The 18057-nt window shown below is 36.6% G+C and overlaps 1 protein-coding gene across 2 annotated transcripts in view; it reads left to right on the plus strand.

Moving 5' to 3' along the window:
* Window positions 1-18057, plus strand: part of LOC310735413 (protein kinase C-binding protein NELL1-like) — a 275873-nt gene that overhangs the window by 179635 nt on the left and 78181 nt on the right. For both annotated transcript variants that reach the window (XM_083558150.1, XM_083558151.1), the window contains exon 13: window positions 5823-5948. In XM_083558150.1, coding sequence (XP_083414276.1) covers window positions 5823-5948 — 126 coding nt within the window. The remainder of the gene's footprint in view (window positions 1-5822; window positions 5949-18057) is intronic.

The following is an 18057-nucleotide window of genomic DNA, read 5'->3' on the forward strand; positions in this document are numbered from 1 at the left end:
CGTAATGCCGATTTTCTCTCTGAAGAGGGTCGGGGACCTGCAGGCTCTGTCTGTGGCCCCGTCTCGCCTGGAGTTTGCCCCTGTCATGGCCAGCGTGTTTCTCTACCTAAAACCTGGGTACGTACCTAAGGTGCCTATGGCTCCCTCGCGACCTGTTGTGCTGCGGGCATTCTGCCCTTCTCTATTCCTAGCCCCTGGCCAGGAGATGCTGCAGGCTGGTCCACCCCGCTGACCTTCGTCAGGTTTTATGACCTCGACCTCAGAGCCACTCCGGGCTCCTTTGTCCTATGTGCTGGTTGTGATTCTCTCACACACTAGTCAGAGTGGCGTGATTGGACACTCATTCCCAAAGCGTTCCCGAATGGGGAATGTCTCTAGGTTACGTATGTAACCCTAGTTCCCCGAGGGAACAAGATGCTGCGTCCCCAGCCCACACTTCTCTCTTTTGCAGAAGCTAATTTTGCTACCACCACACAGCCATTATGTAGCTCCTGGTTGTTGCGACTTCGCCCGCCGATGACGTCACGACTTGCCTATTGGCCAGATTTCACTTGTGGTTCAGATCGTGGACAACTTGAGGCGTTCCCAAAGCGTTGCGACACAGCGTCTTATTCCCTCAGTTTCAATTGTTATCAGTTCTTTTCCTACATATTCTTTTTACAGTACAGTATTTGAATGTCTTGTGCTGAAATTCAGTCTGATGCTGTGTTTCAACTCGTCGTATTAAGCACAGATTATGCGGTAGTCAAATCGCAATGATAATTCAAGGTGATGTGCGTTCAGCTTTCTCTGCACAAATGATTTCATGGAGTTAAGCTCTCAGTGAATAAATTGAATTTTCATTTCCATTTCTGTGAGTCACTGTGACTACCATCTAGCCAGCAAGTGGCAGTTGCAGTGGCAGGAGGTGAATCATCTCCTCACATCAACTCGGGTACAGACATAAACAACGATATTTACATACAATGTTACATAAGATCCTACATACAAACAAAAATACTACAAAACAGGCTTTATGCTAAAATAAAATCTTTTCTGTCTTGCACCTTTCCAAGTGCACAAGGGCACGAATAGCTCTGGGGAATTTTCTATGAGAAAAGTTAGGAAAAAATGAAGTGAACTGTATCACCTTAATCCGATTTCTGGATTGATGCAAGAGATAGGAGTTGTGTCTGTGAAATAACACACACACACTGCATGGGTATAAGGTTAATATATTTCCATTATGTGTGGTGAATAAATAGGGATATCAGGTTAGAACCTGAATATATTTGAAGATAAATATATTTCAGAATTAAGTTTATTGCAGTTATAATTTATAAAGCATTTTACAGCAATCGTTATACAATATGTATATTTTAATAAATACATATTTGATAAATGTTTTACATTTAGACCTTAATTAAGTTTTGTATTAATACTTACCAATTCCAAAAAATCTTTTTAAAGCCTATGATGTATACATATATAACATTTTACACATTTTATTCTTAGCATTCTCGAAACCTTGCCCGTTCAACCCATTTAACATTAGTCTTGTCTCTTCTTGATTACTTGAAACATGTGCATCGCCTTCACATTCTATCAAAAAATCGTACAGTATGACTTAAAATGTATGAATTTGTGCTGTAGAGGGTGAACAGAAAAACTTCGCACAAACTTTTGAAAACTTGGTCTACTTTGGCTGGAATCCTTTTTTTACTGGCAAACATTTATTACTAAAGCACTCTGCAGTTATTTTTATTTTTCACTGTACGTGAGTTTTATTGAAGTTGTTTCTTTGAAGCGATGCTGTAAATGAGATCGGGGATTCCAGCGTGTATTTCTGTCTTATCTGCTCGGATGTATGCTTTACGGCTTGTTATCCGAAGCCTCTTTGCAGCTCCATAACAATCATAGAGGAATTTACAGCGTCAGTTGTTCAGTATTGCATTTTATACACTCGTGCTTTAATCCACAGCAGCTAAATCCATGACAAAGTAAAGAAAATAACCAGATATGTGCTCCAGCTAGAGTTTGGCGAATGTGACAAGTGTACGGTTCTCAAAATTTGGATGTTTTTTTTTGGGAGGCAATTGGATACTAAAATATTCACTTTTTATGATGAAATAATAACTTAGAAAGTTTTATGCAATAATAAATACAATATTGGTGTAATGTGAGTCTTAGAAAGCCTGTGTAGTGTAGCTAGAACCTGCACCTGTGAAGAAATGGTTTGCGACACTTCACACTCAAACGTCAGTAAGATAAGATGGACTAACACAGATGGAGATTTGTATATGCAGATGCCATTTTTCTCTGGACTGGACTTGAGGCAAAGGATTATACTATACAGAGAGTACACAGACTGATGCATGTATGCTGCTTTTTAAAACTCTGCCAGATGAAGGGATCTGAGTAAGCAGGATTTTATACAAACATTTAATTTGCACATGTCTGGATGCAACTCTGCCAGTTGTTATTTCTTTCTCATGGCTTTTCTTACAGTGGTGTGAAAAAGTGTTTGCCCCCTTCCTGATTTCTCCTTTTTTGGGATGTTTTTAACACTTTAATATTTCAGATCATTAAACTAATTTAAATATTAGTAAAAGATAACAGTAGTAGTAGTTTGGGATTTTGTTATCCCTCAATAATAAAAACCTTAATTTAAAAAATGCATGTTGTGTTTACTTGTGTTATCTTTTACTAATATTTAAATTTGTTAGATGATTTGAAACATTAAAGTGTGGCAAACATGCAAAAAAATAAAAATAAATTCATTCATTTATTCACATACTAATTCATTCAATCAACAATTGTTTATTCCCCCTTTCACTCTTTCATTTCTTTTATTTGATGCTTATCTTTTGTATTGTTAATAAGTATCTTTCTCATTGCTTTTCCTCAATTTCTTTTGTTTTTCCTCTACTTTTTTCATATTTGTTTACTAATTCCTTCCTTCCGTCACTAATTCCTAGCTTCCTATTTTTGCTCATTCATTCATTTCCTTCCTCAGTGATTCCCTCCTCCTTTTGTTTATTCATACAATCATGCATGCTTTTTTTATTCACTCACTAACAATCAATTAATCATTTGTTCATTCCCACGTTCAATGTTTCATTACTTTTATTTGTTGCTTATCTTTTTTAGTGTTAGTGTATGTTTTTCATGGTTTTTCTTATTTTTGTGTTGCTTTTTCTTTTTTCTTTTTTCATCCTCTTACTTTTCTTCATTTTTGTGGTGCTTCTTTCTTCCTTTTAATTTTTACATTTTTTTATTTTTTTTTGTATTTTATATGGAAACTGGATCTGGTTTTTAAGTTTTTTAATTGGACCATAATAAAAGTGAATTGTGGAAGCCTGGAAGCCTGGAAGCGCAGGGAACCAGAGAGGTAGGAAGTCCAGGTGATCTATGGTTGTAACTGGTGATCGGACCCTGAGTGATGGGGAATAGGGACCTTATAAAGGGGACGGGCAAATGGAGGACAGGTGTAGGTGATTAGTAGAAGGAGAACAGGTGTAGGTGATTTGTAGGAGGTAGCAGGTGAGTGAAAGTGTAAGCATTGGAGGGAGGCGTGACTGGTGGCTCGAAGGTGAACCTCTTCAGGTATCCAATTCATGCCAAGGAATAAGAAATACATCCCATTTAGGCAACATTTGAATCCATTTCATTAAAAAATTAAGTTTTTAGAATGTGAAAAAATAATGGTTCTAAAAAAAAAAAAGGTTCTAAATTACGCTATTTTGTTTTATTATTATTAACATTATTATTAACAATGCAATTTTGGTTACAATTTGGTTATTTGGTTGCTGTTCAAGACAGAAGCTGTTTCCTCAGTAAATATTGTTCACCGTGTCCACCTAAAGTCATAAAATCAGTGTGTATAAACAATATTTTTTGGAAGAAATCTAGTCGTTATCACAATCTGCTGATTAAAGATTACATCCAAAGATTGAGAAAGTGTCAGATAATAAAAACGCGTGCCCTTCTTATGCGAGTCGGTGGCTAAAAACAAGATTACCATCTGTGGCTGGAGCATTTCGCCAGAGGAAGCAAGCGCTGATTGCGACTGAATTAACACCGGCTTTGCAGCTGCTCGAGCTTATTTTGTGAGCGAATCCTCACTGGGATGTGGATTAGCCAAGCTGGTTACACTGTAGTGTCTGTTTTGCATTCAGGTGGTATTCATTTCTCAGGGTGGTGTCTGCAATCAAATGTTTGCTTTTCTATTAAAAGGTAAAATTGCTCTGTCTGATTTCTCTTCCTTTATAGCCAGATGTTTGCATCACGTATTGGGATATTATTGGCTCATGAGAACTCCAAATGCTTCCCCCTTTTATTCTTGAACTCTTTCACAATAAAATATATATCAGATATAATAATATATAGAATAATATATATCATTTAACCTCCAGTTATCTAAATCTCCTGCTAGAATTTCATAGATTAGTTGCTGTAAACTATAATAGTGAGTTGAGCGTAAAATCCAGCCGAACATAATGCTCCTGAATTGATGGCATAATTTCAAATTGTTTCTTCACAGACTTTGAAAAAATCGACTTCAGAAGAACAGTAGAAATAACAAATAACAAATAATTATAAGGGTTTTTCCAACACTTTCTATTAAAGGTTTCTGAATGTGTCCAACATAAACATTACAGTGTGATTAAGTAGTTTAGAATAAAAAGCACTTTTACATCTTTATTAAAGTAGAAGTACTCTGAATTATTATTTTAATACAGCAGACACCAGTTACAGGTTAAGCATTTAGCAAAGAATAAAACACAGCAGGATACGCTGTTATAGCAACATGTTAACCCATTCCTTTATACAGTGTGTGTGTGTGTGTGTGTGTGTGTGTGTGTGTGTGTGTGTGTGTGTGTGTGTGTGTGTGTGTGTGTGTGTGTGTGGAAAGCTAGTGCCCGTTTTTTGACCATATCATTGCATATGATCACACCTATTTAAAAAGATTTTTGAATGCTAAATGATTTGCATGGTCTTCTCCATGGTCTCTCATAAGCTCTCAGATCTCCATTTTCTTTTTTGAGCAATTCGAATCACTATTATGACTTTTTTATCGGTCCTCAATGCTGCTTTAAAAAATGGCAACAAAACAGCAACTTTTGAGGTGGATCTTTATCTTCAGGAACATGGCGAAGTCCGCAGGAGCCAAATCTGGCGAATGAGATCATGTGGATTGTTCTATGACGATGTTCATCATGCGCAAGTTGCTGAATGTTTTTTGACATTTTCAGGGATTGAGCTCGTTAAAGGTCTTCCTGATCTCTCATCGTCTTCCAGTGATGTTCTTCCACTCTTGAAGCATTTGTGCCACTCAAAACATCACGAACCACTCATTGCGGCATTGCTGTATGTCAAACGTATGTCATGTCAAAGGTCTCTGTGGCAGATTTGTCCAGTTACACACACAAGTTCATGTTTGCTCTTTGATCTAACTTGCTGTCCTTGATGGTATCGCAGACAGGGTAACACATGTGGTCAAAATACTTCCTGGGTGGTTGTTGAAAAGAAGCAGGAAGTGTACAAAGTTTTATCAGGAATACTTGCTACCAAATGGATCATGTGATCATCTATTGTCGGAAAATTGTGTTTTCTTACAACTAGAAACTGTTTTAATTTGTGTACCACAATAAAATGTGCATAAAATAAACAGAAACAAATACATATAACTTGCATAAATCTTTTGTTTAATTACAAAAATTAGTCTATAACGAGAATTAGATATTGTGTCTAATCCTGTATCGCAGTGTAGATTCAAGTCACAATGAAGTGATGGTAACACGTTTGACCTTTGCCCTTTACTGTTTTATTTGCTTCTTTAGATATCGATGAGTGTTCCACACAGATGCACTACTGCCAGGCCAACACTGTGTGTGTTAATTTACCTGGAGGACATCGATGTGATTGCCTTCCTGGATTCTCCAGAGTAGATGACTTCTCCTGCACAGGTTGGACACACACACAGACACACACACACACACACACACACACACACACACACCAAAAAAACATAACATGATGGATATATTACAATACCCACATGTATAAATACACCTTTGCATACACACATGACTAAATATACTCCATAAAATGTTTTTATGTAGTCGTTTGTTGTTGTTTGTTGTTGTTTATGATGTTTGTCTAATATAGCAAATCTTTAATATAAGTGTAACTGAGCCTCAGTAAGAGGTGAGATTTAGTACAGATGCCAGATTTAATCTCTGTGACACCAGTGCTTAAAATGTAATTTTTTTTTTTTTTTTTTTTTTTTGCGGAATAATTGGAGCAGTTACAGTGTTTGGGTTGTAATGGATTGCTCTCTGTTTTTCTTCACATAACTCTCCAAACTGTTATTTTACCAACAAAACATTGTGATTGCTAAAGTGCTGTTTTCAGACTTTATTTTTATTAACAGATCATTTTAAACGGCAAAATCCCCAACAAATGGTATGGTGAAACATTTCCGAAGCTCGAGGGAAAAAAGTGTGTGCTTTCATTTTATAGCAGGGCCTCGGAAATATGGGCTGCAGTTTAATACGCTGTGTCTCTTCTTGGGGAAATAACAGTGATAAAAAGCAAACTGTGCAATAATCACAATTAATAGGAAAAATAAAACTTTTTGTTGAACACATTGCAGCTTGCCGATACAATTGCCATGGATTATACTTTCTAACAACAGAGGCATGTTTACATTCAGCTAAATACTAATCACCAACCCCTAATTACTAATCACTCACCACTGATTACTAATCACCTATAACTGAGTACTAAGCACTTATTCCTGACTACTAATCACCCTCTCCTGAAACACTATTCACCCAATCCTGAATATCAATCAAGTACTATGAATTACTCCTGACTAATTACCCACCTCACTTTTAATTGCCTAAACAATTACTCACACATGACTACTAATAACTCACACCCCACAAACAATCACTTACCCTCCTTATTTATCATCCATCTCTGACTTCTAATCACTAATGCCTCATTACTAATCATTGGCTACTGACTACTAATCATCCACACCTTTTCTAATTTATTCACTCACTCCTTAAACATGACCCCATAAATGACTACTAATCATCTAAACCTCACAACTAATCACCCACTCCTGAATTCTTATCACGACACCTGTCTAATAACCACCCACTCCCACTGCTGATAATCCATACCTGACTATTAATCGCCCACACCTCAAATCCCACCAACTAATCACTCACCAACATCTCTGATCTTCAATGTCTCATTAATAATCACTGACTACAAATCACACCTGACTATTAATAATTATCCACCCCACTACTCATTATCCACCACTTATTACTAATTATTTACTCTTGTTTACTAATAACCCACTCCTCACTACTAATTGCCTGAAGCTGACGATAATCACCCCTGTCCGACTAATCACCCAAACCTGACCACTAATCATCCACCCCGACTACTGATTGCCGACACAATGCTTTTAGTTCGTTCAATTACTTATTCACCCACTGACTACAAATCACTCACCCCCACTACTTTTCATCCATCTCTGACTATTAATCAGAAATACCTCTTTACTATTTATCTGACATCTGACTACTTATCATTCACATCTGACTAAATTACCCCCAGTAATTACCCACCCCACCAATAAACACCTGTCAACTTATAACCCACACATTATTACCAATCGTCCACACCTGACCACTAATCACTAATACCTAAGAACAATCACACCTCACGTATACAAAAAACACATTTTGAGATTGAGTCTCACTGCAAAGTAACTTGCACTGTTCTTACAGTTTGTTGTGGTTTTGCTTCTGTTCGGTTTTTGAGTGACTGCTGTCACCCTGTGTGTTCAGTTTGCACCTCAAATGAACTTAGTTTCTGGATTACTTTGACTCCTCTGGATTACTTGACTTGACTTCTGATTGGGATTCGTTTGCATGTGTGCTGTTTCATAAAACTTCTTTCTGGATTTGGTGCCATCTCCATTCACCTGCTGTGACATAAATCCAATCCAAAGATTGATCACTTCACATCACACTACTGCGATCTGTATCAGGATGGAAGCCGGTCGGAGAGAATAATAATTTGCTTCTGTTCCTGCGATGTGTAAAACAGCTGGAGACTTAACAATCTTACAAACTAAAATATAGATTGCTTTGTTTTTTGACAATATTTAAGAGCCCTAAATCGTTTGCATGTGTGTGTAATTTTGTTTTTGCATGTAGAAAATGGAAGGATTTTTTTTTTCTGACTTGCTACATCAGCGGAATGAAGGAATTAAATAGCAGAGTAATGCTAATAGAATAACAAAAACCAATAAATTTACATTTATGGCATTACACTGACGCTATTATCTGGAGTGATTTACATTTATCTCATAGAACTGAGCAGCAATTGGTTTAAGGGCCTTGCTCAGGGACCCAGGATTTGCATGTTGGTATGCCTGGAATTGGAACTCATGACCCTTTGGATCGAAAGGCCAATGCCTTAACCACTAAGCTACCACCTGCCCAAAAATTTACAAAATGATTGCATACAGTGGGTTATTTGCTTTCATGAGTTATTTAGTTCCATCCATTCAGAAACTACATACAGGGCTAGAGCCAGGAACAACAACATTTTTATAGACTTTGAAACACTTTTGTTTTTATCTGTCTTTGAATTCGACCAGTGCCCTGGATTTATTTATTTATATATATATTTTTTTTTTATTTAGAATACTTTATTAATCCCACAGTGAAATTATTTCTTCACATATCCCAGCGATGTGGGAAGCTGGGGTCAGAGTTCAGGGTCAGCCACATTACAGACATACAGGAGCACAGAGGTTCAAGGGCCTCGGAACAGCTGCAGCTTGAACCCCGACCGTCCGAACAATAACCCAGATCCTTAACTATTGAGCAACCACCTCTCAAATTCAATCTAGAGCTCAAATGCAAAATTGCTGCTAGACAGTGTTGAATCATCACATTTATACACTGAGCATAAACTTATCACTATAAAGTTGTGTTGAAAGGCAGCTCTTGTCAATATTCAGTCAAAGTAGTTGTGTGACCAGATCTCAGTCTCTTAAATAATGATTTAGAACCATTATAATGTATAAAAATGTACAATTGTATTGATTTATTATAATAATCATCATCATCATCAGAAGAGAATTTTCATTATTGTAAGACACAAATAAGTTTTGCCGTTGAGAATTTCAGCCTGACCGCCTTTACACTACATCTAACACAGCAGCGTTACTTTAGCTGTATTTCATGCTAAGCTGAATGTCACCCAAACTAATTATTCCAGCATTTCTGTCAGAGTCCTTCATTTCTTCCCTTCCCTTATAATATTTCAGCCAAGAAGAAAAGATCGTATTTAGGAGCGTCTCCCTGAAGGTACCTGACATAAGCAATGACACTGTTAGTTAGAGCTTCACTGGCACTTATATAAACATAGAAACTTCATCTCTTCATTTTCTGGTGATAATTAAAGAAATAATATAGAGAAGGCCTGCACATTGGAGGCGTAACACCATCTCTATCTCTATGTTTTGAGTATGTCTCTCTGTATATTTTTATATTCTGTCTGTATTCTGATTTAATTCCAAACGAGGCATGGTCTAAACCTGAAGAAGTAGTAGTTGTAAAAACAGTAAAACATTGCACTATGTTGCTGGAAAGTATAGAAAAACTTTGAATATAGAAATGCCAGAACGTCTGCATGATGTCTCACTTCTTCTCTCAGTCCTCATGATCTTTTCTGTGCAGTTACACTAAATATGAGCTGTAACTAACCACCATCGGCCGTGGCTATATTCTGTGTAATTACACGATTGCAAATGCAATAATGTTTTTAATTAAGGAACTGACATTTTCGATTCACAATATGATCAAAATGTTTTGTTTATTTTGGTCCTGCACAAGTGGCGCTCACTGATAGCTTGTCAGCTAGTTTTGCTAGCTTGAGCACAGAGCGATTTTTACATGGCTGTAAAAAGTGCAGCTGGTGAATTTGGTTGTGCTGCTTCTTTTTATCCATGAGTACCTTCCATAATGTATATTCAAAGCTATATTTATGAAAGAGAGTATTGGTTGCCATGCTGATATGTTGCTAATTCACCTGTAGCAACCGTTTCAGTGGGACTATTGTTAAAAGTTAAACTTTACAATGCAAGCATGGATGACCAAAATAATAGACACACTGAAATGTCCGAGATGTCTTGGAATGTTAGTTATTTAATCAGATTAGTGAACATGAATTAATCTTTATAAAGTAATTAATGTCTTTTCCAAAACCAGATGTTATCAAAATTCTCAAAACATTTCACTATTAATGGGTTTCGTTGTTAATGACCTGGCAAGTTTTTTTGTGATAAACATTGGAAAGTGAAAATGACAGGATTATTTGTCCTATTTCTTCTTAAAATTGTTTCTTGCTAGCAGGTGGACCTTGCACCTCAGTTTGTTTCAAAGTTGATGTCAGTGTCATCTGAAACAGGTTTTTAAAAAGATTGATTGTAAAAGATTGTAAATAATTTATCCATCAAATCTTCAGTATTGAGTTTCTCTAAAATTCAGGATTGATATATATACAGTAAAACCCCCTTGTACGAGCAACCTATCGAGCAAATTTCGAAGGCACGAGCAAACCTACCCTACCGGTTTTCGGCGGAGGGAAGCATCAGTCGCTTAGTTGATGACGTATCACTCGGTCGCTCTCGTTGTTCAGTGCAAAAAAAACGTAACTTTTTTTAGTTTTATATTTTTATTTTACTAGAAATCTTAAAATATGTCCCAAGAAAATCAGTGATGGTGCTGTGAAAACGAAAGTAAATAGAATTACCATGGAAACCATAAAGTTTACGAGCGTGGTGCGCGTCTCACACTCGCAATCCACCACTACCACATGGGTAAGTGTTAAATTATGTTTACATTACGGTAATTTGTTTGTTAATATAGGCTTCAAATACTTTTTAAGTGCAGAAATAAGCGATCGAATGAGGTCTCTAAACGGATTAAATCAATTTTACATTCATTCTTATGGGGAAAATCAGTTCGAACATACGAGCAAATGGACCTATGAGCAATTTCCAAGAACGAATTATGCTCATACAACGGGGTTTCACTGTATAGCAAAACAAAAATATATTAATATATATAAAGCAAAATGTGAATTATTATTATGATTATTATCAATATTGCTTTTATTTAGTGGTTACACACAAGCAAAAAAAAACAACAACACAAAAATGTTAAGAATTTTGCAGGCAAGAGTGTTAATCTCCTAGGAAATTATTTGAGGTCAGATGTGTCCCTGTTATTCCATGTTCTTCTACACATTGGTGGCTTTCCACTCTGGTCCAGTGACTTGAGTAATGGGATTGTCTACACCAAAAAAGACATGTGCAATGCTCCTCTCAAATGTGGACAAAACTTGGGGCTCAGAGGGCAGCTGCCTTTCACATGGGGCAATGCAGCTCACATAAAGTCACCTACCTAGGGGGATTCTTTCTGATTGGAACACGGTTAAAAAGCGGGACTGTGAGCCAAAAAGCCTACAATCGCACATTTTACTGAAATCTGGAAGTCTTTGTGAAATAAAAGCTCATAAGGTTATGTCTATTTTTTGATGACTACTTACATGTTTTTCTTTTCATGAGAGTATTCAGCGCGGGGGATGGAAAGGTTTTTCCTTCTCCCGGGATTTATGAACATTCCAGATGTAATAAGGTCAGTTAGGCTCGGGGTAAAAATGAGAACATCAGCCCTGAAGGTTGCTCTCATCGCACTAGAGGGCATAATTTAGCATAGGAACCTAAAAAGGAACATTCCCAGAAGACTCTTTTCCTCCATTCGAATTGACAATTATTTTATTTCCTCTTTTCATTTCCCTGTGTTGTAATTTGCTTGTGATAATGTTCAGTTTACTGGGGCTTTACTAACAGGAGTGTTGATCCCACCTGTATGAGGTGCAATGTTATTGTTATTGCTGCAAAATTCTTGCACACAATCCCATTATTTTATACAAAGGTTTTTTGCATCTATAAAAAAAAAAATCAATGATTCATATAATTGCATTGGCTTCCTTGTTAGGGATGATGCATGACCCTTTAAGCCCTAATTAGAAACGTGCCCCTGTTATCCTTAATGCAGCTAAAGAATAGTCTATCGTTAACATCCACAGAATGACCTGAGCAACTCCAAAGTTGCTGAGGTGAGTGTGAGCTTGCAGATTAATTAATGTTTTCCTATGCTGTCCCGAAGCCATGTGGCATGTTGCATGCAGGATGTCTACGTAACGAAGGTCTACAATTACAAAACGCAGATTTGTGCAGATCAATGACAAGAATAAACAGGCTTGGGCTGCGTGGCTGATGCTAAAGGATAAGCTATAATTGTGAGTGGGCTTTTCATCAAATGTCACTTTCAAAATACACACACACACTTTCACACCTAGGGGCAATTTAAAATCTGCAGTTCATTTACTTGTGTACTATAAACTTTAATATAAAATATCACAAGTGAGAAGGTGTGGATTGCATTAACATGTGTGACACGAGGCACAAAAACAGAAAACCCAGACCACCTGGCTCTCACATTGCCGCTTTCTATCTTTGGTATTAAAGGTTAATGTAAAGGTTAAGTCTTGCTACATTATGTTGACATTTTCCTCAGTGAGTCAGTGGTCTTTATATACTTTATATTATTTATAAATTTTGTCACTTATGAATTCAAGACAGTGACTGTGTAGGGTTTTCATTCATGTCATCATACACCTCACGTTGTCTCTTTACATCAAACAAGAGTTATGGTTTTGACATAAAACAAATATCTTAAACCCCATTATACAACGCTCAAAAAACTCATACATAAAACAGATTGTATGTAAATTAGTCCACAGCTGAAGCATCTGAAATTCCCAGGGAAAATGAAAAGCTCATAGACTGATCAAATGCAGCGTTTAGCTCATGGATCGTCAGCCTGATTCACACAGAGCTGGCGTGACCGCAAGCTTTTTTATTTCGTCCGGGCCGGAGCCACACCTGATTCCACTCGTTTAATCAAGCTCGGCCTCCAATCAGCGATCAAATGTTTGCTTTATTCGGCTGGAACTAAAGCCTCCAGCTACAACCGGCCCTTAGTGGATAAGACTAAAAACTTTTCCCAGCTGCCTGCACTGCTCGTGTTCATGGTGTGAAGTAAAGTGACATTGACGAGTTAAAGTGAAGCCAGGGCAAATGATATGATTTGAAATGTTAAGAAATATGTTTTCCTATATATATATATATATATATATATATATATATATATATATATATATATATATATATATATATATATATATATATATATATATATATATATATATATATATAACAAACATACAACATATATATATTACACTGTCATATTGCATGTTTAAATATATATATAAAGGAACATAAAGGATGGAAACATGAAGGATGGAAGGAATGAAGACATTTGTTCAAGTATGCTGAAATAAGTAGAAGAGTTTAAGAGATCAGTGTAATACTGATCCCCAACCACCGGTCCGTGGGTCAATTGGTACCGGGCCGCACAGAAAGAATACATAACTTTCATTATTTCCGTTTTATTTATTATCTGACTCTTAATGATGTTTTATTTTGGAAAATTACCGGATTCTCTCCGCCTGTCTGTCTTTGACTCACTCTTGATGCATGTCAAGATGCTTGCCTCGGTCACATGTCTTACCTCCATCCACTACTTTCTTAAAGGGGCTGCTTCAGCAGGTAACACATAATAGATTACCGATAAATTTAAACCCCCAAGCTAGCAAAATAAACAAAAAACACAACACAGTGGATTCACATTTATTATTATATTTAGAAAATACTAGTTTTTATGCCGGTTGTATAATTCTTTTTTTGTTGTATTTATCCGCCACACCTTGAAGGCCGGTCCGTGAAAATATTGTCCGACAATAAACTGGGCCGTGAAAATATTGTCCGGCATTAATCGTGGAGCAAAAAAGGTTGGGGACCACTGAAAATAGATGATATCTTTAGAAAAAGAACACACACAATTACCCAAATGGCGTTCAACAAATGCAAATTATTTCATTAAATTTTTCCATATATTTTATTTTATCAATTTAATTTGTGCCAATTTAGTTGATTACTAAATTGAATCAATATAATAAAAAGTATATTGCATTAATTAGATTTATTTCATTTTATTATTATAAAAATATTATTTGATATATTATTTAAACAAGCAGGCAACTGTTCAAATGTTGATGGTCACAAATGTTAATAATAATAAACTGCGTTGATAAAAGAAATGACAAGCATTTTTATGTTTTGCATTTCTCCCCCTGACTGTACTGAAAATGAATCAAACCAAATGACTTCAAAACCGAACTGAGGTATATACTGAACTGTAAAATTTGTGTACCATTACACCCCGAATATATACTAGGGCTGTCAAAAATATTTTAATTGCGATTAATTGCATGATTGTCGTTGTTATCTCACGATTTATCGCAAATTATTCACATTTTTATCTATTCTGATTGTACCATAAATTAATACTATTACAGTTTTTAATACTGGACAAATGGCATGGAAAAATATGGATGCTTTATTCAAATGTATGTTTAAGGAAATAATGTAAACTCAGATAATCCATTCCAAACACCCAAAAATATTCATATCAAAATAATTTTTAATAGTATTTTATGTACAAATTATTGTCCCTAATGTATCTGAAACAAATACTAATTTGTACACAATATAAAGCTATATAAGCAATATAAAGTTTAAAAATGAAACAAATTAACATACACTTTCAAAAGAGCCGTGGCTGGTGTGAGGGAGGGAGAGAAGAGAGAGGGAAGAAGAAGGGTTATTGCTTGAAAGGAGAATCTCCTTAAATGAAAACACACGTGGTCACAATACTATAGTAAACAGTGCGTTTACGCGAATGCCGCCTGTACACGCCAAATGAGGACAAATAAGCGTGAATTTGAGCTCCCATTGTTTTACACAGCGAGAGAGATAGAACCATTGTCTCAGCTGAGCATGAGCCATTCCTGTGTTGTTCATGTGATGCTTGATGTTCGCAATGCAAGTTATCGCTCGTAATGCAAGTTTACGTGCACACGTTACTTGCAGTCCAAGGGTATTTTGGTGCTTGATTTGAGACTTGCCGTATCAGTAAAACAAATGTTAAGTGATTAAAAATTATGTTTTGCTGTTTTATTTTTGTAATTTCAATACCTGAGTAAAGAAAGAATGTTGTAAATAAAAGTGTGTTTCTAAAAGATTTTTATTTTGCCTCTTTATATTTTTTAATGAAGATTTTTAATAAAAATGGTTAAACAGAAAAGCGTGCTGCATAAAAAAAAATGAGTGCCGTTAAAATGAATATGCCTTGACACGTTAATTTTGACAGCCCTAATATTGCCAGGGAGCAAATGAAATGGAGGCGGAAGCCGGAGTACAGCTCGTTTGGGTTTAATACAGAGTGTGAGAAAGAGTGATACACACAAACACACACACTGCAGTCCTTTGATGTAGAGAGAGAGTCTGAGGTGTGCTTGGGAAAAAGCGCAGCTGGTACAGGATAGTGGAGTCCAAATGGCACAGAACGCATAGAGTCCTGCATGTAACCACGAACAGTACATATCAACATTCAAGTCTCTGGCTCCATTATACTCCATACATAATGCAACAAATGCTTTCAGCCAAATATTTAATTTTGAGAAATAAAGGCAGAGCCTCATTCAGCCTTGAAAGCATTGGTTCCTTTGTGATGCTGATAAATGGGTTATTATGGATGTCAGAAACTTGGCTTTGAAATATAACTGTGACTTGATGGAAAAGCTTGTGAACAGAGATAATCATAAGTGCATTAATGAAGGAAGCATTCAATTTTTGTACACCAAAATCCCAGCTTTTTTTTTTAAGCTTGGCTGCCACACTAACTTTTAGTGCAGCGGTGTACAGCGTATTATTTGAGACACAGTGTATGTTTTTCCTGCCTGTCAGAAGAATCAGCTTGGTTTGATTGTCTAATGAAGCCTGAAGTATGCCCTGTTTTACTGCTGCTGTGAATGCGATTGAAAACATAACTGCTGCGAGTGCTGTGAACCTCAAACATGTTACTCAGCCTCAGAAAGTTCGGGCAAGTTTATGGATTGAAAGATTTATCAAGGTAAACCTGCAACGAGTTTACAAGTAATCTGAAAACAGTGTTCTTGCTGGTCCTCCAAAAGCTCCAGCCCAAATATTATTCATTTTGGTCACCAGAACTGGTGTCTAGTGGGAAAAAAAAAATCACTGGATGAACTCATTTTAAATAAATAAATAAGTAAATAAATAATAATAATATATTAAGTATTATAAAAATAAGTAATTAAGCAAATAAATGTGAGAAGAGCCTGGAGAGGTGGAGATATGCGCTGGAGAGAAGGGGAATGAAAGTCAGTAGGAGTAAGACAGAGTACATATGTGTGTGAATAAGAGGGAGGGCAGTGGAGTGATGCGGTTGCAGAGAGAAGAGGTGAAGAAGGTGGATGAGTTTAAGTACCTGGGATCAACAGTGCAAAGTAATGAAGAGTGTGATAGAGAAGTGAAGAAAAGAGTGCAGGCAGGGTGGAATGGGTGGAGAAGAGTGATAGCAGGAGTGATTTGTGATAAAAGGGCACTGCAAGAGTGAAAGGGAAAGTTTATAGGACTGTGTTGAGACCTGCGATGTTGTATGGATTAGAGACAGTGGCATTGAGTAAAAGACAGATGGAGGTAGCAGAGCTGAAGATGTTGAGATTTTCATTGGGAGTGACTAAGATGGACAGGATTAGAAATGAGTTTATTAGAGCGACAGCGCATCTAGGACGTTTTGGAGACAAAGTGAGACATGTGCGATTGAGATGGTTTGGACATGTGTAGAGAAGGGACATGGGGTATATTGGTAGAATGCTGAGAATGGAGTTGCCAGGCAGGAGGAAAAAAAGAAGGCCAAGGAGGAGGTATATGTATGTGGTGAGGGAGGACATGCAGGTAGTTAATTTTAAATAGAAAAAATTGTATCCCAAATGAAAGCAGCCGAAAAAAGAAAAGTTTATTAAAACGTAATATAGTAATACAAAGCGATATATTTCCAAAGCGACTATTTCCAATAGTTCCTCTGTTGAGATACAAACTTCTAAGAGAATATGAACATATTTTTCACTCTACTGTACAGTGCTGGTTCAGGTTTTTTACGTAGCTCCAGCTCATCCACTGTAGTGTTTAAAATTTTGCACACTTCATCATGTTTTTTTTAACATCAGCACTGAAGGAGGAGGAACATCTCATGTTCCTGCACAGACACGGAGAGAATGAACGTTTAATTAAAATTTACGTCCAATTATTAGAGCAGTGAATAGAGAGCTCAATGGCACAAAGGCTCAGAGTGTGACAATTCTCTCCCGATCACAAGTGCAGCTGTTCATGTGCATCTTGCAGTTTATAAAATCGGTGTTAGAGCATCAGGAGCAGAAGATTCTCGACTAAATGGAGATAGATTAACCCGTTTACTCTGAGTGAAAAAAATAAAGTAATTTCCTTTTATGTCTTACTATTCACCAAGTTAAGCTCTGCACACCAATGATTACAAGTACAGCCGTGTCATGTTTGGGTTATGTTTACATTAAAGCTCCATCACAGTCTGTGTTCTGTCTGCGACATGCCTGCTTTACTTCTTTGTCATGTCTGTGCCTTGTCTGCATCACGTCTGTATTTCTGTGGAACAGCATTAACCCTATTATCTAATGGGTTGATTTGATCTCATTCAATGTTTAATGTCAGTAAATACATAACTGACACCATCATTTATTTATTTTGATTTAATAACTTTTCTTAATTTAACGGGGACAACTCGGCTAACAAAAAATATTTTCAGGGTCCTCTACACATTTTGCATCATCAGTTCACATGACATGGGGGTTGGAGGAATCGAAATTCCCTCGAGAAATGTAATATTTCCTGTGTCATGGGTGGAGGGGAAACATTATTATTTAAAGGACTATTCAAGTAGCAAAAAA

Source organism: Silurus aristotelis (genome assembly GCF_946808225.1).
Source record: "Silurus aristotelis genome assembly, chromosome: 13".
In the NCBI taxonomy this organism is placed as follows: Eukaryota; Metazoa; Chordata; class Actinopteri; order Siluriformes; family Siluridae; genus Silurus; species Silurus aristotelis.